This window comes from Carcharodon carcharias, chromosome 12 (assembly GCF_017639515.1).
Source record: "Carcharodon carcharias isolate sCarCar2 chromosome 12, sCarCar2.pri, whole genome shotgun sequence".
Taxonomy (NCBI): Eukaryota; Metazoa; Chordata; class Chondrichthyes; order Lamniformes; family Lamnidae; genus Carcharodon; species Carcharodon carcharias.
In genome coordinates, this window is record NC_054478.1 from 25499577 (window position 1) to 25522899 (window position 23323).

The 23323-nt window shown below is 44.5% G+C and overlaps 1 protein-coding gene across 1 annotated transcript in view; it reads left to right on the plus strand.

The window, feature by feature from the left end:
- Positions 1 to 6782, plus strand: part of LOC121285105 (contactin-associated protein-like 5) — an 834028-nt gene extending 827246 nt beyond the window's left edge. The window contains exons 23-24 of the mRNA XM_041201256.1: positions 1903 to 1974; positions 6327 to 6782. Of these exons, the coding sequence (XP_041057190.1) occupies positions 1903 to 1974; positions 6327 to 6523 (269 nt within the window). The 3' untranslated portion in view covers positions 6524 to 6782. The remainder of the gene's footprint in view (positions 1 to 1902; positions 1975 to 6326) is intronic.
- Positions 6783 to 23323: the final 16541 nt, after the last annotated feature.

Sequence of the window (23323 nt, forward strand, 5' to 3'; positions counted from 1 at the left end):
AATTTTTCCAAGTCCTGACGAGAGCATGAAGCGGCACCGAAGTAATCATCGATGTACCGGAGAAAGAGTTGTGGAAGGGGGCCGGAGTAGGACTGCAACAAGGAATGTTCCACATACCCCATAAAGAGACAGGCATAGCTGGGGCCCATGCGGGTACCCATAGCCACACCTTTTATTTGGAGGAAGTGAGAGGAGTTGAAGGAGAAATTGTTCAGTGTGAGAACAAGTTCAGCCAGACGGAGGAGAGTAGTGGTGGATGGGGATTGTTCGGGCCTCTGTTCGAGGAAGAAGCTAAGGGCCCTCAGACCATCCTGGTGGGGGATGGAGGTGTAGAGGGATTGGACGTCCATGGTGAAGAGTAAGCGGTTGGGGCCAGGGAACTGGAAATTGTTGATGTGACGTAAGGTGTCAGAGGAATCACGGATGTAGGTGGGAAGGGACTGGACAAGGGGAGAGAGAAGGGAGTCAAGATAACGAGAAATGAGTTCTGTGGCCAGGAGCAAGCTGAGACGATCGGTCTACCGGGGCAGTTCTGTTTGTGGATTTTGGGTAGGAGATAGAAGCGGGCCGTCCGAGGTTGGGTGACTATCAGGTTGGAAGCTGTGGGAGGGAGATCCCCAGAGGAGATGAGGTCAGTGACAGTCCTGGAAACAATGGCTTGATGTTCAGTGGTGGGGTCATGGTCCAGGGAGAGGTAGGAGGAAGTGTCTGCGAGTTGACGCTCAGCCTCCGCGAGGTAGAGGTCAGTGCGCCAGACAACAACGGCACCACCCTTGTCAGCGGGTTTGATGACAATGTCAGGGTTGGACCTGAGAGAATGGAGTGCAGTAAGTTCAGAGAGAGACAGGTTAGAATGGGTGAGAGGAGCAGAGAAATTGAGATGACTAATGTCGCGGCGACAGTTCTCAATGAAAAGATCGAGAGAAGGTAAGAATCCAGAGGGAGGGGTCCAGGTGGAGGGAGAATATTGGAGATGGGTAAAAGGATCCGTTGAACTGGGAGAGGACTCCTGCCCAAAGAAGTGAGCCCGGAGACGAAGACGGCGGAAGAAGAGTTCAGTATCATGCCGAGCCCGAAATTCATTGAGGTGAGGGCGTAAGGGTATGAAACGAAGTCCTTTGCTGAGCACTGAACGTTCAGCATCGGAGAGGGGAAGGTCAGGGGGTATAGTGAATACACGGCTGGGGTTGGGATTGGAAGAAAGGGTGGGGACGGAGGAACAGGCAGGGGTGGGGGGTCCTAGATGGGTGTTGGTGTCGATGAGTTGTTGTAGCTTGTGTTCCTTAGCACTTGAGAGAAAGAGAAAAAGTTTCTTGTTGAGGCGTCGGATGAGCCGAAGGATAAAATGAAACTGGGGGCACGCGCAGCTTTGAAAAAGGGTACGGCGGTGCTGCTGGAGGGAGAGGTCGAGTGTGTTCATATGGCGGCGCATGGCACTGAGTGTGGATTTCAGAATGTGCAGCCCATCTAGTGCAGGTACACCTACAGTGCTGTTAGGAATTGAGGTTGAGGATTTTGATCCAGGGACTGCAAGGAATGGCGATATAGCTCCAAGTCAGGATGGTGTGTGACTTGGAGGGAAACTTGCAGGTGGTGGTGTTCCCCCATCTGCTGCCCTTATCCTTCTAGGCGTTGGAGGCTGCGAGTTTGGAAGGTGTTGTCCAAGGATCCTTGGTGAGTTTAAGCAACTTGTCCTCATAATTTATCCCCTTTTAACCTGGTCTATAACCCCCTTCATAAGCCAATATTTCTTTTCTGAGATTTCATGCCAAGGGATGAATGCAATGCTCCAGTTAGGGGTCTGACAAAGGAAACCTGACATGACCATATCAGAAGGCTTCATCTCCGTGTTAGAGTTACAATCCTTTCTTGCTGTCATGGAAACATTGTTTTATGTTGCAGATCACCCTGGGGCAATTGAGGAGGGCAAGCTCCAAACAAATGCAATAAGGAGTGACTCAGCAGTCATTGGAGGTAAGACCGGACCAGCGTGCACTGGGTTCCCCAATCATCGATCTCGCAGTTGGTGCAAGGCATTTTCGTCACAGAGTTAAAGAGCGAGCCTGTAATTGATGGAAATCAGAGTTGGCTACTCCTAGTCATACACTTGATTTTGGAGCCATACAGAGTTAGATTTTCTGGGGTGCTCTGATCCCCACCCAGCCCCCTCCTTTTCCAACATCCCCCCCTCCCCCCGCAGCCATTTTATGCTTGGAGAGGGGTTAACTAGCTGACGGCGAGACTCCCACACCTCATCTGAGGAGGAAGCCCTGCCTTAAGAGAGCTGCAGGCCAATTCAATTGTCTGACCGCTCTGCAGCCCCAGCACCAGCAGGTTCGAGCAGAGCCAATGCTGGGAGTATGGGCGGGACTGGGCGAGGTAGAAGAGTTATGGAGTTCAGACCTCAGCTAAGTCCAGGCTTTCGGCGGGGCCTGGCTGGCAGGCCCCAATGATGGAGTTGGGGCGGTGGGGGGGGGGGGGGGGGGGGGGGGGGGGGGGGGTGGGGGGTGGGCGTTGAGGGAGGTGGAGGTTCTGGGTTCAGAAGGCTGGGGCCGATGGTTGAAGGTGGTGGGGGGGGGGGTTGGGGGCTAGAGTTATGACCTTGTCAGGGGGAGGGGAATTTGTCTCCGATAGGCACTGGGGACACCCCAAAGGGTGATTCTCAACACCAGCTCACCCAATAAAAATTGCCAGGCCACCCACTTGGCCTGGGCCTATCCCGCCACTGGTAAAATAGCAGCAAGGCCAAGATGAGGCGCTCAGTGGCCATTAATTGGCCAATAAAGAGCGTCGTAAGGCCCAAAGACGAGCAGTTGCCAATATATCCACCCCACACCCCCCCAACAGCATAAAGTTTGTCAGGTAATTGGCAGGTGAGAAGGCAGTGGGCAGGCCATGCGCTGCATTTTATAAGCCCCCTCCACAGCCTACAAACACGCTGGCAGAGGGCTGTAAAATCCAGCCCATAGTGAACCTCAAGCCCAACAACAGTGAGGTAAAATTTCCAGCCAAGCTCCCGATCACCCCTCCTACTTTCTCGCTATTTCTCAGCATCTACCACTTTACTTAATTTATCTGTTATATTTCCAACTCTCCTCTCCCTTCCCCCCCACCCCCCCACACCCTCCCTGCCAACTGCCCCTTTGTAAAAAAGCATGGGACAGCTTTTCCACGAGGGACGTTAATAAATGCAAGTTGTTGTTGCTGATGCGCACCAGTGTGTGACCTATTCGACTTCCCGCACGAGGGGCAGAATTTTAAGCTGGGCGTTGCGGGCATGCGCCCGACCCGATTGGACGCGAAATTGCATGGGATGACATTGGGCGAGCGTCCCAACATCATCCCGTGCCCATGCGGTATGTCGGTCAGCGGGCGCACGCAAAAGTCGGAAGTGCATCCAAGGGCGGGATGAGGTTTCCATTGTTAAACACAAAAAAAAATTAAAATCTGTGGACCGCATTTTTATCATCTATTTGCTCAGGTGGACTGATTGCGATGCTTGGACGTTTTTATTCCGGATTTTACGAACTTCCTTTCATTGTTTTCAAGTCTTCAGCTCCTTGAGGCAGCTCTCTGCCTTTTGGGGGGAGCTTTCCTTCAGCGCTCGCCCATGCTTACACTTATGTCAGCGCCCGCCCTCCTCCTGCTCACACCCTGGCAGCACTGAGCATTTCAGCACGTCCTTCACGCTCCATGGCCGTTAATTGGCCAGTCGGTGTGAAATCGTGGCGGGGGTGGGGGGTGGGGTGCCAACCGTGGTCAGCGGTTCATTGCCTGTCCAATCCCAGACCCGCCAATCGATGCCACGTGCCCACCTAAAAGTTCTGCCCAAAGTATCCTTGGAAGGGCAATTGGTGAATGGCTCCCTGGTTGCACCACGTTATAGTCAAGGTTGTCCTGTAGTCACTTAGGATTGCCACACAACTAAAGAAGAAGCAGAAGAAAGGCTCACCACATGACCTCTTGCCTTGCCCAGTCACCAAACCCTCATCTCCATATAATCAGTTATAATCAGTTAACCAAAGCGTACAAAGAAAACACGTGATTTTATTATTTGCCCTAATACTTTTTCCCTCAGATTTTGCTGTCATCAGATTACTCTCCGGGAGATTAACCTTTAATTCCTGGATACATCAGGACAATCCTGGGGCAATTTGAAGTAAGCAGCTTGAAGCCCATTTTTCATTGGACCCCCCCCCCCACCCCCCCGCCACAGCCTGAAGAGAGAGGAGACTATCACGCCATCATCCTGAAATGGACCCAAAGTGAGATTCCCTTAAGCCAACTGAGACCCTTAAGAGTATTCAGCCAGTGAGATGTTGGTGTGGGGGAGGGAGAATGGGGTAGCAGGTCACGCCATGTGGGCAACCTGCCACCTAAACCTTGACAGGTTGCCTGCAGCCTGGTGAGGGTCGCCCCCTTCTTCTTTGACTTCCATGCCCAACAACGGAACCCACTGGACGCATGGACCACCCACGGCTCAAGACCCCTCGTCTGCCCTAGATACTAACCCTCCCTCACTCCCTCACCACCGAACCCTCCCCCCCCCCCACAACTAGCCCTGGTGAGCTCACCTAACCTACCTTCAACCCAGGCTCCAGCAGTGACCCTGCAACCTGGGCCATGTGCAGTACCGGCAGTCGCCCCCACTCCCAGCACCAATTCCAACCAGTTGAATGCCTGATTGGCAGTAAATTGGGGTGGTTGGCTGCAGGGGGTGGTGGGGGAAGGGATGGAATGACCACATCTCCAGCCGGTGGATGGGCCCACAGTCACAAGCATTAAATTTCACCCATCAAGGCTTAGACGCACAAATAAGCATTTCCTCCACACTGTGAGTAACCTGATCTAAAATCACTCAAAATGGCTTAAAGAAAATTACACTGAACCATCCAATAGATTCATTGTTTTGAAACAGTTCACTTCCTAATAAATCAACAATGTTTTTGACATGAAAATGTGTCATGCGCTTAAATAAATGAGTCCAATTTGAAGAGCCTTCCCGAACCTATGTAATCTCGAAATTTTGGCTTGGGGCCATGACCAGTTTTGAGGATGGAGCCTAACTTTGATGGTGTGGATCTTAAGCAGTAGCTTTGGACACAGCTCACTTACATTTATCATTCCCTGATCTTTTGCGCAGGTTCAATTCTGACCAGATATGGCTGATGTAATTAACAGAAACCAATGGAAAGTCGACACCCAGTTTTATTACCCAGACAGATGCAGAGCTTGGAGTTAGACCCTCCACCCTTGACCACTTTCTGCATTGCCCATATTATCAGCTGGAAGTGGCAATTTCCCAACCAGTGATGCCCGTGTCTGCGTTGTTATAGGCTTATTGAAAGAGATTGAATGATGTTTGGCCACCAACTCCATTAGCATTGTATTGTGCAGCTACCAGAAGGTGAACTCAATGAACCTCAGTCTATTTTCATCTCACAATTCCTAAGTTCCTGTGGTCCAGTTTAGCCCTCTGGTTGACCTGCAGTTGTTGCCTTGTTTTACATAAAACCATTCCTTAAACCTATGGGAATGTTACCAGAGCAGCCTAGCAGAGAGGGAGGACGCACATTAGGGTTTCCCTGAAGATAGTAGAATTGAAACTTTTAGCATAACATTAAACAGATTTCCTGCAAATATTTTTTTAATCTATACACTTTGAGAGGGGTCTGAATAAGAATTAGGTTCCTGGACATTTTTCCTCCTCGTGTTATTTTTCACATCAGACAGCTGTGTGCATTGTATCTCTGTGCTGATTTATCCAAAATTCTGCTGCCATACCTTTATTCACACAAGGCCCCATTCATCCATCATCCCTGTGTTTGCTGACCCACATTGATTTCCAGTCCAGCAACATCTCAACTTGTATAAATCCTTGCGTTCAATTTCCTGCATAGTTGGACTCTCCATTTATTTCTGGAACCTCTTCCAGACCAACGACCCTTCAATAACTTGGCGTTCCTCCAATCCTAACCTTGTGCATCCCAGATTTCCTTCACCCTCTATCGGAATTTGTAGATTCAATTCGCTCGGCACTAAGCTCTTGAATTCCCTTTCTAAACCTCTCTACCTCTTTACCTCTCTCTCCTCCTTTAAGATGCTCATTAAAACCTACTTCTTTGAGCAAGCTTTGGTCAGCAGCGCCAATATCTCCTTGTATGGCTCGGTGTCAATACTCCTGTGAAACGCCTTGAGATGTTTTACTATGTTAAAGATGTTGTCTAAATCCAGGTAGCTGTTGTTGTGGTGCTCTCAACATATAGTCTCTGTTGTACAAGTGGCTGCTTCCTCTTTATTAACACTTCTCTCTGTAAAATTCACAGGCGTGATAGCAGTGGTGATCTTTGTCGTCCTCTGTGTCGTTGCTGTAATGGGACGCTTGTTATACAGACACAAAGGCACGTACCGCACCAACGAAACAAAGGGAGCAGAATATGCTGAGAATGCCGACACCACACTGAAGAACAATGCCAATTACCAGGACTCCATTAGTGAAGGCAAGAAGGAATATTTCATCTGACAGCAATACAGGCCCTCCTCGTTACTACAGTTATAGCAGCAGATTAATAACACTAACAGCTGGGATTTGCTGTCTGTGCTATGAGTTAGCTCCAGACTCTGCAGACTAAATGGCCAAATGTTATGTTCAAAGTACATGGCACATGACAAATGACTGGTTTACACTTCTGTTCACCTTGTCAGGACAGGGATATAACCTATTGTTTCCTGCTAACTCTAGGTCAGCTCAGGGGAGTAGAAATAAGAATTTTGTAAACTCCATATGAAGACAGCAGAGAAAAAAATTACCATTATATGTACTGCATGAAAGATAAGCAGCTATTCACTGTTTTATTTTCTGTTTAACTCCTGTTGCTGTTTCTCCAACCCAGCTTCTCCCTCACCAATTCAGCGCTGACTCAGTTTTGGGGAACATTCCTGACAAGCCTCCAGCCCTTGATACAGCATCAGTGACAACTTGTACTATATAGCACCTTTACCATGTTGTAAAACCCCAGCGTATTTCACAGGGGTGTTACTGAACAAAATTTGACACCAAGTCACATAAGGAGACATTGGGACAGGTTACCAAAGGCTTGGTTAAAGAGGGAGATTTCAATGAGTGTCCTAAAGATGGAGCGAGAGCGAGGGAGGCGGAAAGTTTCAGGGAGAGAATTCCAAAACGTCAGGATCTAAGGAGCTGACGGCACAACTGCCAAGCGTGCAGCAATTGAAATCGGTGACATGCAAGAGGCCAGAATTGGAGGTGAGGTATAATGGAGATAGGGTGGGGTGGAGGAATATGTAAATAAAAGTGAGGATCTTAAAGTTCTCCACCCAAGAGTTTGGACAGGGAGTACTGTCGGGCTACTTTACCATCGGGGTTAAAACAGGTAAATTATGAGGGCAGGTTGTATTCCTTGAGTACATAAGATCTGTTTGAGGTGTTTGCGAGGGATTCGATATTGTAGAAAGAGAATTATTTTCTGTCATGGAAGATCCCAGAACCAAGGGGACTTAATGTTAAAGTTAGAGCGAAGCCATTCCTAGGTGATTCCAGGAAGCACTTCTTCAGACAAAGGGTCATGGAAATCTGTAACTATCTCCCTCAAAAAATTATTGAGGCCAGGAGGTGGTCAATTGAAAATTTTAAAACTGAGATTAGTAGATTTTGTTAGGTAATGGTATTAAGTGTTACGGATCCAAGGCTTGTTAAGTGGAGTTAAGATACAGATCACCCATGATTATCTGAATGGCCGAACAGGTTTGAGGGGCTGAATGACCTACTCCTGTTCCTATGTAACCACATGAGACTTCACAGCCATGTCCAATAATGGTCTTCCCTGGCAAGCACACACACTTGTGATGAGGTACAGGAGTCCTGACATTTCCCCCCTTCTTGGTGAGGAGTGCTAAAGTCAAGTTGAATGCCCCTATTGCTAGCTCAGTTGAAATCTCAGCAAAGGCCAAGGTTCAACCTATTCATATTAGATTGAACATGGATGCAATGTGCATGTGTGACAAGCGCTTGCTAACTCAAGTCCACAGTAATGAAGGAAAGTCGAATGAAAAAACTGAGACGGAGCTACAGTAGGAGGGTGCGGGTACATCTTGATATGTTAGTTATGTGTATTGATTGGAATCCAGGTTTTGGGAAACAGCCACATCCACATCCCTGACACCAATGAAAAGAAAACAGCTCCAGAGTTTATACTCGTCATTCCCCGCATAATGGTAATTTTTCACTGCTTTTATTTAATTCCATTTTATGAAAATCTTGGGTCTAATCCTATGACCTGACCTCAGCGACATTGCTGTGAAAATAATACATGTTCTTTTTGTACCCGGAATATGAAACGACCACTTGGTTTGCTTGGAGGAAGAGCATAACTGGAAGGAGCTATACCTAATCTTGCGACTTATTAACATGGGAGATGTTATCTCTTGGACATAACGTGGCGCCAGATGGAGTTGAGTCCTTTATTCCATTGCTCACCATATAGATTGATACACACACAAGTGCACACACAGACACGCATACACGCAGACATATATACATATATATATATATATTTAAAAAGTGCTTTGTAAATTATTTTTGTGATGTACAGCAGAACTCCACCCCAAGCACAAACTAGTTTCAGAGTTCACATGCTAGAGCATCACACCCACATAGGAAAGTGAGGCAGAGAGCCCACTACCTCTCTTGTTTCTGGAAGCTTCATATAACTGTGAATCAATCACGGACAGGAAAAGACCACTGGTCCATCAGACATACCCTGTGCTCATGATGGTTGGAGAATCACGACTTGGAAACTTCCTACACCTCCTGTTTCCTACCTCCTCTGCCCCCAGTACCCCACCACCCCCCAACCCACAAATCTGCTGGGGGATACAAAAAAACAGAGAGGGACCTGTGAAGAAGATTTTCTAGTTGGCATCCTTTCTGATGTCCACCTTTAATCCAATCTGACTTTTCCCAGCACCTTGTCTGAAAGTTTTCCTTTGCAGCAATTCTGAGTAAATATTCTGAGCGCTACCAATTATTTTGCTAACCATGTAGAGATGCTGGTTTACCATTGCTTGACTATTTTTAGTATAATCACTCTGAGCCACATGACCTCAAAAATCACCATTGTTACAGCACAGCCCTTGGGAGCAAAGCATATTGTGCATTATAAAGAAGTATGTGTTTTTCCAAAAGCCCCATTGTGTTGTAAAGGATGTATCATAGTCACAACCCCATTAATCTTGTAAACAAAAAAACTTCAGAACTGAAAACCCTGTATTGAATAGAAGTAAGAACCTGACTGAACCTGAAACAAAACATGACCTGAATTGGAAAATGGCTGAATGATATCCAATTCTAATCATGAGGTTGATATAGTCTTTAATACATATACACATATAACCTCAAGGTTAACCTGCTATATGTTTTCTCCTCAGATATAGTGGATGAAAGGTTGGGTACAAATGAGCGGTCACTGTTTGTGGGTACAGCATTGGGAATTACCTATTTTTAAAAATTCTCTCATGTCATGTGGGCATCACTGGCAAGGCCAGCATTTGTTGCCCACCCCTAACTGCCCTTGAACTGAGTGGCTATTAGACCATTTCAGAGGGTAGTTAAGAGTGAACCAGATTATTGTCGATTTGGAGTCACATGTCGGTCAAACCAGATAAGGATGGCAGATTTCCTTCCCTAAAGAACATTCGTGATGCAGATAGTTTTTCTTTACAACAATCAGTAATAGTTTGAGACTAGCTTTATTTTCCAGATTTATTAATTGAATTTAAATTCCGCCAGCTGCTAGTTCTGTGACATTATCACTGTTTCCCTCCCAAAAATTCAGACATATTCCTAAGCCACCCTTGGAAATACTGATACACGCCTAAGAACTCCCTATCACTCCACCCAAATAGTGACACACTCCCAAGCAATAGTAATGCTAAGCCAATATGAGCACATTCCTAGGATCCCCGAAAATATTGACACACTATTCCTGATCCATAGCTAATAATAAAACACAATCGCTCTGACGCTCAAATATTTGTCACAGTCCTGAGGTACCCTTCAAATATTCACCTGATACTGGTAATGCCAATAAATATTAACACAGTCAGGATCCACCCCGCACAAAATATTTGACCTAGCCCTGGTGACTCTTTGCAAATATTGTCAACCCGTGAATAAAGCCTTGTCAGTAGTAGCACACTCCCAAGATCCCCTGCATGCATTGACGTATTTATATGATCCAGTTTTTTATTTCAAAGTGGCTCGCTTTTCATTGGGGAAGATACCTCGCCTCCTTTGCTCAGGGGAAGAGCATAACTGGAAGGAACCACGCCTAATCTTCATCAACTAGTGATCAATGGCCAGATTGGTTTTACTAGACAGGGGGTTCAACACCAGGGTACTGGGCTTGTTTAAGAAACAGCCAGATAATGCAATGGGAAAGGTTGAGATCAAATGCCTTCTTCATCTGAATCCATCTCATCTGGTTGTCATGTAGGATGGCACATGTCATAAGTGTTATGTTTGCAACATAATGAAAACATCCTCTTTAATATTGTGCTACGGAGTACAAACAACCTAGACAATTGGAGTACAGAAAGGGCACCCGGTTCTGGAAGCATTTTCTGCAAATGTAATCACCTCCCAAGAGAATGCAAACATATGCTGAATCATTATTGCCGTCTTGCAAGTATATTATTGATTTTTCTTTTATGAGGTACTGCAATCTCCTTGGTCTGATCTTCAAACTTTAATGTGAAGCTGTTAGGACATCAGCCACAACCATTTATTTTCCCTTCTTCTGTTACTTTGTAAGTCACTGTCACTCAGAAGGTGCCTTGTGGTTGCCCTTCAAAAGCTTTGGTTTTCTGCAAAGTCAGCCACTTTGAAGAGGCTTTACCCCTATGGCCTGTGGATTCAATGGGCTAGAAGTCTGTGCTAGGTGGTAGCGCAGAATGGGCAGTATTGCATCAGCTGACCATTATGCTTGCTGCTTATAGCCGTTGATGTCAAGAGAGCTGATTAGCAGGATAGACATATACAGCCAATGTGATATCACCTGTTGACCCTTGACCATCAAGATGTTGTCTTTACAATCGGTTTCATATCATCATAACTGCAATTTCAACTCACAAAGATAATATAGGTGATTTCACAACCCAGTGTCCCCAGTCGGCCAGGGGAGGGGAGTAGCACACACCTAGAATGACATGGGCAAATTGCAAGTACACAGCCTATGATTTGTTTTGTCCATTGGCTAGGCTGAATTGGGGAAACACCAGTCATATACAAATATTAAAGATGGTTCTTCTTAAATCCTGGGTGATCTAGTGACCTACTTCTGGTTTTTACTCATACAGTTAACCTAATCTTCAGCTAACTGAGCATCCCCTCTTAATAGTTGAAGAGCTGTGCATTATCTCTGCACTACCCGGTGGACTTTAAATCGGGAACTTGAGAAATATTACCTGTGTTTTCAGCAATGCAACAGAAACTCAGAATACCTGCAGAGATGAAGGACTTTTTAGAAATTAAACCTTGAAAAGGGGCAAGAATTGGCATTGCTCTTCGATGACAGAATGAGTTAATTGTTAAGGAAAGGATGTTCTTATTTATAAGCATATAAGTGATTCCTCAAGATAAGAAGGTACAAAAGCATTTATTGGCTTTCATAGGATTTATTGGCTTTCACAGGCGTACAATGATGGCTCTTATTATCAATAATTACACATACAACCATAGAATGATACAGCACAAAATGAGACCATTAAGGCCAGACTGCCTTCGCTGGCTCTTTAAAAGACTTATCCAATTGGTGCCACCCTTTTGCCCTTAAAGCTTGGACCTGTAAATCTTTGCACATTAAATATTTATTCAATCCCCTTTTCAACATATACATTGATAACCATTAGTATATACATTGATAACTATTATTAACTACATGTATACAATAAGAACTATGATTAATGATAATTGCACATATAATTACAGTAAAAATGAATTAGTGGAGGTCCCATTTTGTCACAGCGTTTGAAGAGATGGCAGGCTAGGCTTTGTTGAATTCTGAAGAATCTGTTCTAAACAACACTTTTGCAACCCTTCTTTCACTTTAGCTTTGTGAGAATCTGCATTTTTCTACGTTACCTCATCCACTTAGCTGCCAATACTCAGATTTTAACAGAAATCATCCCCTGCAAGCTCATCATGGCTTTACGTTGACTGAGCTGCCAATCGAATCAGTCAACTGGAGACTGTTGCAGGGACTCAAGATTCTCCTATAGGCGAATTATCACCTCACTTGAGCAGAGGTGTCCTTGGAGGAGAGCTGATATATTTATGGGATTAGGACAAAGAAAGCTTGTCGCCGATTGCTCATCAGCTACAGTCTCTGGTAACTTTAAATTCCCTCTGAACATTTCACTGGAAATGAAAACTGACATTACCAATCTTCTAACAGCAACTTGTTTTCCAGGCAAAAAGCCATAACTTAAAGAAATGAATATAAAATATTAACCCCATTTCTCACATAATGCTAAAAGAGACGTGTTCACTCTAAGTCAGCTCAGTTAGCAGAGCTAGGTGTGACATAGGAAGGTTGGGAGTTTGCAGTGGTCTTTTTGGTTGTTTACAACTCTGAAGAGAACTAATCATTTTGAAAGAGAAATGGAAGTCTAAAAGATGCATGTTTTTGTTAGAAGCATTTTCAACATGCCTAACCAAGGGAAAAAAAACTGTCAATTTAATTTAGATTTTTTTTAACCCTTAAGGGGGCACCGTCTCTTGATAGGAGGTGGATAGAGGTGGTAGCATGCTAATCCATGGTCAGATTTCTCGATCAGTTTCTAGGGCTGGTTGGATTAAATAATTGGATTAAACCCCACCCCCCCCTCCCCACCAGAATCAGCACAGGACACACAAGGCTACGGCATTGGAGAGGTCCCAATGAACAGCATAGCTCAAGGGGCTTGTGGGACAGACATTATATTCATTCAACGTGGAACTGAAGAAGTTTTTGAAAAGGAAGACTATTGAATGACAAAGTGAAATAGGTAAAGAATCGGAAGAGCTAGCACTGGCAAGAGTGCAATGGGATTTATGATCTGTGCTCCAATTCCGATGTCCATTGAAGTAAAAAAACACTAAAAAAAAAATACAAAGTATAATTGAATAAATTTGTTCAGTAGCAACTGGAAGAGTAGTTTGAATTTGAAATTCCAAATCCTCTAGACTTTCCTCCCTCGTTACAAACCAGACCACAGGTTATGATGTTGAAATCTGTTTCTTTATCTGTCTCTCTCTGAAACATGTTTCAAAGTTACAGTTATCTGTCTTGAAATAAAATGTTACAATGCATATCTATTTCTCATTCTGTATGCTCAGACTCTATGCTGTTCTAAATGGCGATCAATGGGGTAGAAAATTTATAAAACTGTGATGTAGCAGTAATATTGTTACTTGGTATTTTGCTATTGTTCATTTTTTTATTCCACGATGTTTAGAGTATTTTGTTCGGCACCAATCAAGTAATGAAGTAATTTCTTTCCTGTTACTCTGTACAGTCATGTGCAAGTAAAATATATTTATAAAACGCAATGCAGTATTAATTAGTAGGTTGTAATTTCTTTTCTAAGTCTCCAGGACTGGTGATTATTGGTACCGAAATAGGTGTATTTAATAAAAATTGATTTTTTTGGGAGTTCTTTTTGATTCATTTGTTTGAGTGCTCCCTCAGAGTTGTCTTTTCAATTCAATATTAGTTTTCCTTGTGTAGTCTTTCTATTGAATTATGACTATTGGTCCCCTTTCACGTTCCCTCAAGCAGCATCCTCAATGGTATTTCCCCCGCTTACACATCCACCATGTTCAAATCAAGCCTTTCTTATAGCTTTCCTAATATCTTAAAAATTTTGAATTCTTCATCAACCTTTATTTTTCCTTTAATCCAACAACCTACAGCTAGCATTTTAAACCATAGTCATGACATCAAGAACCATCACTTCTTGACCTGTTTATTTTCTATGGCCACGATTTTCTGTTCGACAGGCGGGTGCGGTGGGCGGGCCTGAGGGTGGCTGGGAAATGGCCCACCGCCCGCTATTGGCCCCCAACCACGATTTCATGCTGGCTAGCTGTTAATTGGCATTGAGGAGCTCAGCACTGCTGGGGTGGGGCGGGAGGAGGTTGAGCATGGGGGAGGGTGTGCTGAAAACTCCCTGAGGACACAGAACTGCCTCAGGGAGCTGAACCATAGAACCATAGAAAAGTTACAGCACAGAAAGAGGCCATTCAGCCCATCTTGTCCATGCCAGCCTGCAGATACCCAGGTGCCCTTTCTAATCCCACTTCCCTGCAACCGGCCCATAGCCCTGCAGCTTGCAGCACTTTAGGTGCAGATCCAGGTACTTTTTAAAAGAGTTTAAAGTTTCTGCCTCTACCACCAACTTGGACAGCGAATTCCAGACACCCAATACCCTCTGTGTAAAAAAGTTCTTCCTCATATCCCCTCTACACCTTCTACATCTTGAATTTATGTCCCCTGGTTCTAGAATTCTTCATCAAGGGAAACAATTTTATCCTGTCCACTCTATCTATTCCCCTCATAATTTTGTACACCTCAATCAAGTCACCTCTCAGCCTTCTTTGTTCTAAGGAAAATAACCCCAACCTATCCAATCTCTCCTCGTAGCTACACTTTTCTAACCCTGGCAACATTCTTGTAAACCTCCTCTGCACTCTCTCCGGGGCTATCATGTCCTTCCTGTAATGTGGTGACCAGAACTGCACACAATACTCCAGTTGTGGCCTCACCAGTGTTTTAATCAATTCCAACATTATATCCTTTTATATTCTATACCTCTGCCAATGAAGGAGAGCATTCCATATGCCTTCTTTACAACCTTGTCTACTTGAACTTGAAGAATTGGAGAAATGAAGATAAAGATTTTAAAGATGATATAAACATGGCCCCACATGTGACTCATGTCACATGAATCGGGACATGTTTAAAATGATGGTGAAAAATGGACTTTTATTTACCATTGGAAATCTCATCCTGCCCATGGATGAGGCTGCCTGGCATATTTACCTGCCTGCAAACCATTAGGTTAGACAGGCAGCGGAAAATACAAATTAATTCATTGCTTAAGGGCCTTAATAGTCCCCTTAATTGTTGGTGGGCATGCGTGGGAGAGTGTGATGACATCGGGACACTCGCCCGATGGTATTGCACATGATTTTACACCCGATCGGGTTGGGCACATGCTCGCCCGACGAACATAAAATCCTGCCCTTTGCTTCTATTAGAACAAGAGGTCACAGTCTCAGGACAACAGGTAGACCAAATCCATTTAGGACTGAGATGGGGAGAAACTTCTTAACTCAGAGGGTGGTGAACCTGTGGAATTCTCTACCTCAGAAGGTTGTGGAGGCCAAGTCACTGAATATATTTAAGAAGGAAACAGATAGATTTCTGGACTCTAAAAGTGTCAAGGGGTACAGGCATAGTACAGGAGCATGGTGTTGAGGTAGGGAATCAGCCACAATCATTAATGACGGAGCAGGCTCAATGACCAGAATGACCTACTCCTGCTCCTATTTTCTATGTCTCCTCTGCTTCAAGAAAACTTTGCATTTATATAAATAAAAATAAAAATACCTGGAAAAACTCAGCAGGTCTGGCAGCATCTGCGGAGAGGAACACAGTTAACATTTTGAGTCTGTATGACTCTTCAACAGAACTGTTGAAATTCTGTTGAAGAGTCATACGGACTCGAAACGTTAACTGTGTTCCTCTCCGCAGATGATGTCAGACCTGCTGAGTTTTTCCAGGTATTTGTATTTTTATTTTTGTTTTGGATTTCCAGCATCTGCAGTTTTTTGCTTTTATCTTTGCATTTATAAAGCTGCATCCACTATTCCATGATGTTCCAAAGCACTTTAGAAGTGCAGTCACTGCTATAATGTATCTATCACTGAAATAAAAGATTCACACTTAGCAACAATTTATTAAGTTGTGGATTTGTGCTTTCAGTTGTCAACCTTTTTACTAAGCAAATCATTTTATGAAATGAATCAGGCATCATCCTGTTTTTTCATTTTGTTAGATGATTGTAACCGCCCTGGCTTTCGCTCAGGTTTTCTTTGAAGTTTAGCTGAGGGAATTGTGAATTTCATGGTCTGTTATGAACTAAAGGTCATTGTACATTTCGAACTGCATTGAGTAGACCTTCCTCAACACCAGAATATCAACTGAATTTCAACATCTTTTCCTGGTCATGTTTATTCATTCAAGAGTTGTGTGTGTCACTGATAAGGCCAGCATTTAATGCTCAACTCTAAACAACTCACTGGAGGAGGAGGATCAACAAATATCCCATCCTCAATGATGGATGAGCCCAGCACATCAGTACAAAAGATAAGGCTGAAGCATTTGCTACAATCTTCAGCCAGAAGTGCTGAGTGGATGATCCATCTCGGCCTCCTCCGGAGGTCCCCAGCATCACAGGTGCCAGTCTTCAGCCAATGTGATTCACTTCATGTGATATCAAGAGGTGGCTGAAGGCAATGGATACTGCAAAGATTATGGGCCCTGACAATATTCCGGCAATAGTACTGAAGACTTTTACTCCAGAACTTGCTGCACCCCTTGCCAAGCTGTTCCAATACATCTACAACACTGGCAACTACCTGGCTATGTGGAAAATTGCCCAGGTCTGTCCTGTACATAAAAAGCAGGACAAATCCAACCCAGCCAATTACCGCCCCATCAGTCTACTCTCCATCATCAATAAAGTAAAGGAAGGGGTCAGCAGCAGTGCTATCAAGTTGCACTTGTTTAGCAATAACCTGCTCACTGATGCCCAGTTTAGATTCTAGCAGGGCCACTCAGCTTCTGACCTCATTACAGTCTTGGTTCAAACATGGACAAAAGAGCTGGACTCCCGAGGTGAGGTGAGAGTGACTGCCCTTGAAATAAAGGCTGCATTTGACAGAGTGTGGCATCAAGGAGCCCGAGCAAAATTGGAGTCAATGGGAATCAGGGGAAAAGTCTCCGCTGGTTGGACTCATACCTAGCAGAAAGGACGATGGTTGTGGTTGGGGTAGGTCAGTCAACTCAGCTGCAGAACAATACTGTAGGAGTTCTTCAGGGTAATGTCCTCAGCCCAACCATCTTCAGCTGCTTCATCAATGACCTTCCTTCCATCATAAGCTCAGAAGTGGGAATGTTCGCTAATGATTACACAATGTTCAGCACCATTCATGACTCCTCAGATACTGAAGCAGTCCATGTCCAAATGCAGCAAGACCTGGACAATATCCAGGTTTGGGCTGACAAGTGGCAAGTAACATTCACACCACACAAGTGTCAGGCAATGACTATTTCCAACAAGAGAGAATCCAACCATCGCCCCTTGATATTCAATGGCATTACCATCATTGAATTCCCCACTATCAACATCCTGGGTATCACCATTGACTAGAAACTGAACTGGACTAGCCACATAAATACTGTGGCTACAAGAGCAGGTCAGAGGCTAGGAATCCTGTGACAAATAACCCACCTCCTGACTCCCCAAATCCTGTACACCATCTACAAGAAACAAGTCAAGCGTGTGATGGAATATCCCGCACTTGCCTGTATGAGTGCAGCTCCCACAACACTCAAGAAGCTTGACACCATCCAGGACAAAGCAGTCCACTTGATTGGCACCACATCCACAAACATTCACTCCTTCCACCACTGATGCACATTAGCAGCAGTCTGTACCATCTACAAGATTCACTGCAGGAATTCACCAAGGCTCCTTAGGCAGCACTTTCCAAACCCACGACCACTACCATCTAGAAGGACAAGGGCAGCAGATACATGGGAAAATCACAACCTAGTAGCTCCCCTCCAAGTCCCTCACCGTCCTGACTTGGAAATATATCGCCGTTCTTTCACTGTCACTGGGTCAAATTCCAGGAACTCCCTTCCTAACAGCACTGTGGGTGTACCCACACCACATGGTCTGCAACGGTTCAAGAAGGCAGCTCACCACCACCTTCTCAAGGGCAACTACGGATGGGCAATAAATGCTGGTCCAGCCAGCGAAGCCCACACCCCATGAGTGAATTATAAAAAGTTGGTGGTGATTCACCTTCTTGAACCACTGCAATCTGTATGGAGTAGTTACACCCATAGTGCTGTCAGGGAGAGAGTTCCAGGATTCTCACCCAGCGACAATGAAGGAATGATGATATATTTTCATGTCAGGATGATGTGAGGTTTGGAGGTGGCAGCATTCCTATGTGCCTGCTGCCCTTGAACTCCTGGATGTTGTGGGTTTGGTAAGTGCTGATGAAGAAAGGTGAACCCAGATCTTCACAGTGACATGGAAACATAGGAATATGGCACCTTTTATTCCTAAATGACTCACATATCATCATCTGTGACTCATTGGGTGCTCTATATGATCCTGAGTCTCTGCTTACGGGTTTTTTTTCCATTGTAGCCTGTTGTCACATTTGGAGCACACTTGCTGTCCACTGACAGATAATATCAGAATGCTGTTGAGAATGCAGATTATCTGCTTATCCAGAAAGGAAGTGAAGCAGAGCAACCTCATTCCAACAACAGGACCTGATGATCTTTCGTCTCTCTTGTGCTTCCTATGGCTAGCTTCCTTTCAGAGCTGTCCACATCAGGGAGATCAGAAACTCCATGTGCGAGGGCCGCCCCTTGTCTCATCCTTACTTGAGAGTGGTCAGGAAGCAAAACACTAGTCTGGAACTGTGGGTCTCAATAGAATAGTGACAACCCTGCCCGAGTACATCATCACCTGAAATGTGGATATTCCTTTGAAATTAGATCACAGCACCAACATCAATTTGCTGTTGTACATAACACCTGAAGCATAGAAGCTTTTTACTGAAGCAATTATCAAACAAAATTTAACAGCGAGCCACATGAGGGGAGGTTAGGGCAGAAAAGTGCCATGGTTTAAAGGCCAGGGTTTTCCAGCCCCGTTGCGGATGGAATCCACCGCAGGCGAGGCAGTGCCCTGGCCAGGAGTCCGTTGACTTGCGGTGGGACCAGAAGATCCTGGCGGCGGCAGTGGGCACGTCCAGAAATCCCACCCAAAGCGTCTTTAATGAGGAGACAGAGGTGGAGAGACAGAGAGGTTTAGGGAGGAAATTCCGAAACAGTTGAAGGAACCCTCGTCAATGGTGTGGCAAAGAAAGTCAGGGCAAGAGGCCAGAATCAGAGGATCGCAAGGATGTAGGAGGGCCGTGTTGCTGGAGGAGGTTATAGGGATAGGGTAAACCAAAGGTCAGTGCTGTCAATAGCGTACTCTTACTTCCCATTTTGTTCAGAGAATGATTACTGCAGACTTAATACAGTCACAAGTGTGTCACATGAGGACAGTTCAACACTCTGTGTCTTTTTATAGAATTCAGAACCATGGCCAATGACCCAGCTCAGCCCTCATCCTCTTTACTAGTGCCGACTAAGATTCTAGTTGCCACAGCCTAATCTTTCAATCAAGACCCAGCAGCTTCTTACTCTTTGCAATCAAAATCTATGAACTGGGAGTGTGCAGCACTCCCAACAATATCAATACATTGCAATAGCTGAGAATTTTTTTTTAAATTGTGTGCGACCCTTTAGGTTGTGATATAACACAAAATGAGAAATATGTTCCATCTCATTCTCAATCCTTTTACCAGTGGGAACAATTTCTGCCTATCTGTTCTGACCAGACCCCGCATGATTTTGAATACCTCTATCAAATCTCCTCTGAGTCTTTTTTGCTCCAGGGAAAAGAGTCCCAACTTCTCCAATCTTACTTCATAACTGAAGTTCCTAATCCCTAGAACCATTCTCGTAAACCTCTTCCGCACTCTCTCTAGTGCCTTCACATCCTTCCTAAAACATGGTGCCCAGAGCTGTACACAACACTCCAGCTGAGGTCCAAAGTGTCTTATACAAGTTCAACATAACCTCCTTGCTCTTGTAAGGCTGTGGTCTCTGCATTTATCACTTTAACCTTTCCCCAGCAAATACCCTGACACTCCCATTATTGAGGGTTAATATTGAGGTCATTACCTCATTAACTATGCATAAGAAGGCATTAAGAAATATTGTAGGCACATAGTTGTCAAAGTGACTGTCGGGAAGTAATTTGCTTTGAGTAGGTTTGTATTATGAATGTCTTGCTAATGCCACTCCACTAATCGCTGCCTGGAGTGCCCTCTCTCTGCCTCTTCACCTCTCTCCTTTCAGCCACTTTTTAAAACTCATCTCTTTGGCCAAGTTTTTTGGTATTGATCTTAGTATCGCCTCTGTATATGGTGTATAATGTTGTCTGATATTGTGCATTGGGATCCCTTTTATTAAGTAAAAAAGCGCTATAAAAATGCAATTTGTCACTGAAGTGAGAAAACATGTAATTGTGCAGAGTCATAGAAGGAAGATTAACCTGGTGTAGCCAAACTGCTTTGACCTAATGGGGACATAATTAAATATATTAAAAATACAGACACTGGAACTCATTCGGGACTTTTTGATTAAGTCATGCTAGCCAAGGCTTAGCAGCCAAGTTGACATGCTTTCAATCTCCTGAAGCAATCCCTGGGATGTGATTTCGGAAATGTTGCAGTTGGTACCGATATGCATCATATCTAAAGGGCTGAATTACATTATCACATTGACTTGATTTAATAAAAATACATTTTAATGTTTCCTACTCCTCAAATTTATCCTTAAAGCTAAAGGTTATCTGACAATATCCTATAATACCTTCACATGGGATAAAAGACAATATCCTATATAAAAACAAAAAACTGCGGATGCTGGAAATCCAAAACAAAAACAGAATTACTTGGAAAAACTCAGCAGGTCTGGCAGCATCGGCGGAGAAGATAAGAGTTGACGTTTCGAGTCCTCATGACCCTTCCTGACCCTGCTGAGTTTTTCCAGAAGGTTCATGAGGACTTGAAACGTCAACTCTTTTCTTCTCCGCCAATGCTGCCAGACCTGCTGAGTTTTTCCAGGTAATTCTGTTTTTGTTTTGAATATCCTATATAATCCCAACAATGCTACATTCTCATCTCCATTATCATTAATACCTCTAGCTCCCTAATTTTGGGTTGCCTGATGCTATATTCTAGTTGGCCTAAAAATGGGTGAACAGGCCATCACCTGCAAGATTGCTCTCCTGTGCAAATTGAGATCCTACACCAGTTCTAGGACCCCAATGCTAGATATTGGGTAAAAGAAAGGACTAGTTTGAACTGCATTAGCTCTGCCTAGTTGCACCAGGTCTTCAGCAGCCTGAACCGTAGTCCTTGATGAAATCATTAGAGTGTCTAAAACGTTCCCTTAGTGACAATGCTATGGATGCAGAAAGAGCAAGAGTGATTCTCCTGGCACTTTCAGTTTGCCAGTTCCATTCAAATCACGGCTAATGCTGAATTTAACTCAGGCCTCAGGCTGGCATGGAATTGTACACAGAGCAATTTCCTGACCAAATTGCCACCCATTTTGGAGCACGTGTCGAATTACTTTCCTCATAATTACTTATAAATGTCCACAGGTTAAAACTGATGTTGGTATTTATTTCTAGGTTGAATCACACACAGAAGCATTCAGACAATGTGAATATGAATACTTATATATGATAAAGGTACAATCAATCCAAAAGGGGTAGAAAGACCCCTCTTTAGAGCAGATTTCTTAAACTGTTTGGTCAGTGGAGGAACTTTAGCATGAAATAACAGTCAGGAATTTTCTTGGAGTTTCTCCAAGCAGGTTGCTAAATCTTCTCTGGAAGAGGCAAAGCAATTAATCGGCATAAGAAAATTTCCATCATGCTTCTAACTAGGGGTAGGCAGTAGGCCCAAGGAAATGATCAATTAACATTTTTGATGTTTTCACGACGTAATGTCATGCCTTTCCAGTCACTGATATGCAGATGGAAATAGAGAGAAAATCTCCTTTGCTTAATTGGAATAAACTATGAGTTCTTTAGTCATTCCCAATTAAGACACAATGATGCAAAAAATTGGGTAGGATGTTACTGACCAGGTGTTTCCATGTGATCCTGGTCTCACATGTCCATTAACGTTTTCTCTATGCATGATTTATTCAGCATCTAAAGCAAAGCCTCTACATCCTGACTGCTGTCCAGAACAAACAGCCTTAGCCCACATCTGATAAATAATTCCTAAGCTGGCTTCTATTTTTGGATTGGATAGGGAAAGAAAATTTCCATTTCCCACTCATTGTTGGATTGTAATGTACAAATTGAAACACATTTAAAGGAAGAACTCCACATGCTCCAGAGTTACATTATCACCTTAAGGGTCTTCCTCTACTGGCTGCACCCCACACAAAACCAACTCCCTTAACCCAATTACATCTTAGACATTCTAAAATATGGATTTACAGTTCTGCCACCACCATAAGGGAGCAAGTTATAGCAATATAACCACAAGCATCTGGTGCACAGGGTTCAGCCTTAGATCAGTGATGACACTTGTGTCTCTGGGCAGAATCACCCCAGATTAGCACTAACTGCGGTACCAGGCGTGAAAAGCAACATTTTACTTGTTGACCACAATGGGGGGTTTTCTTGCTGTATCATCCACCTCCAGCCTCATTAATTATGCAGCCACATGAAACACACCATTTCGCTGGCGGGTGGTCTTTGAGTCGACCGCCACGCTGTTTCCTCACTCCGGGTGCCATATCCAAACTGCGGCTGTACACCCTGTTCTCAATGTTTGCAGCCCAGCACAGCTCCAGTGAAGACAAAGCCAAGAAGAGTTCAATGACCCGCCACTGGAACACATTTCAGAGGCCCGCCATGATGTCCTCCACCTCTGCTCTGGCAGCAAGAGGTCCAGCAATGTCACCACTCCGACTTGGGAGGCGGTGGCAGTGGTGGTAAGTGCCGATGCTGCACAGAAAAGGTTGGTCATCCAGTGCAGAAAGAGGATGAATGATCTCATCCATGCTACCAGGATAAGGAAACCATCTCATCACTCTAAACTCACCCACTCACAAGGCCATCACACATTCACTGGCATCTCACTCAATGCCAGCTCAAGGGACATCACCACTCACTTTCTCACACAGACCCTCACATCTTCATCTTGCCTCATGTCCTCTGGAGACTGCCTCCTCAGCCCTCACCCTCTTGAGGCCACTTGCACAAATCAACATGTGCCCTCACACATACACACACCCTGGGATACACTCCTTCCTCAGTAAAGCCCTCACCCTGCAGCCTCTTCGCTTTCCTGAGGCCACTTCCCCCCTTC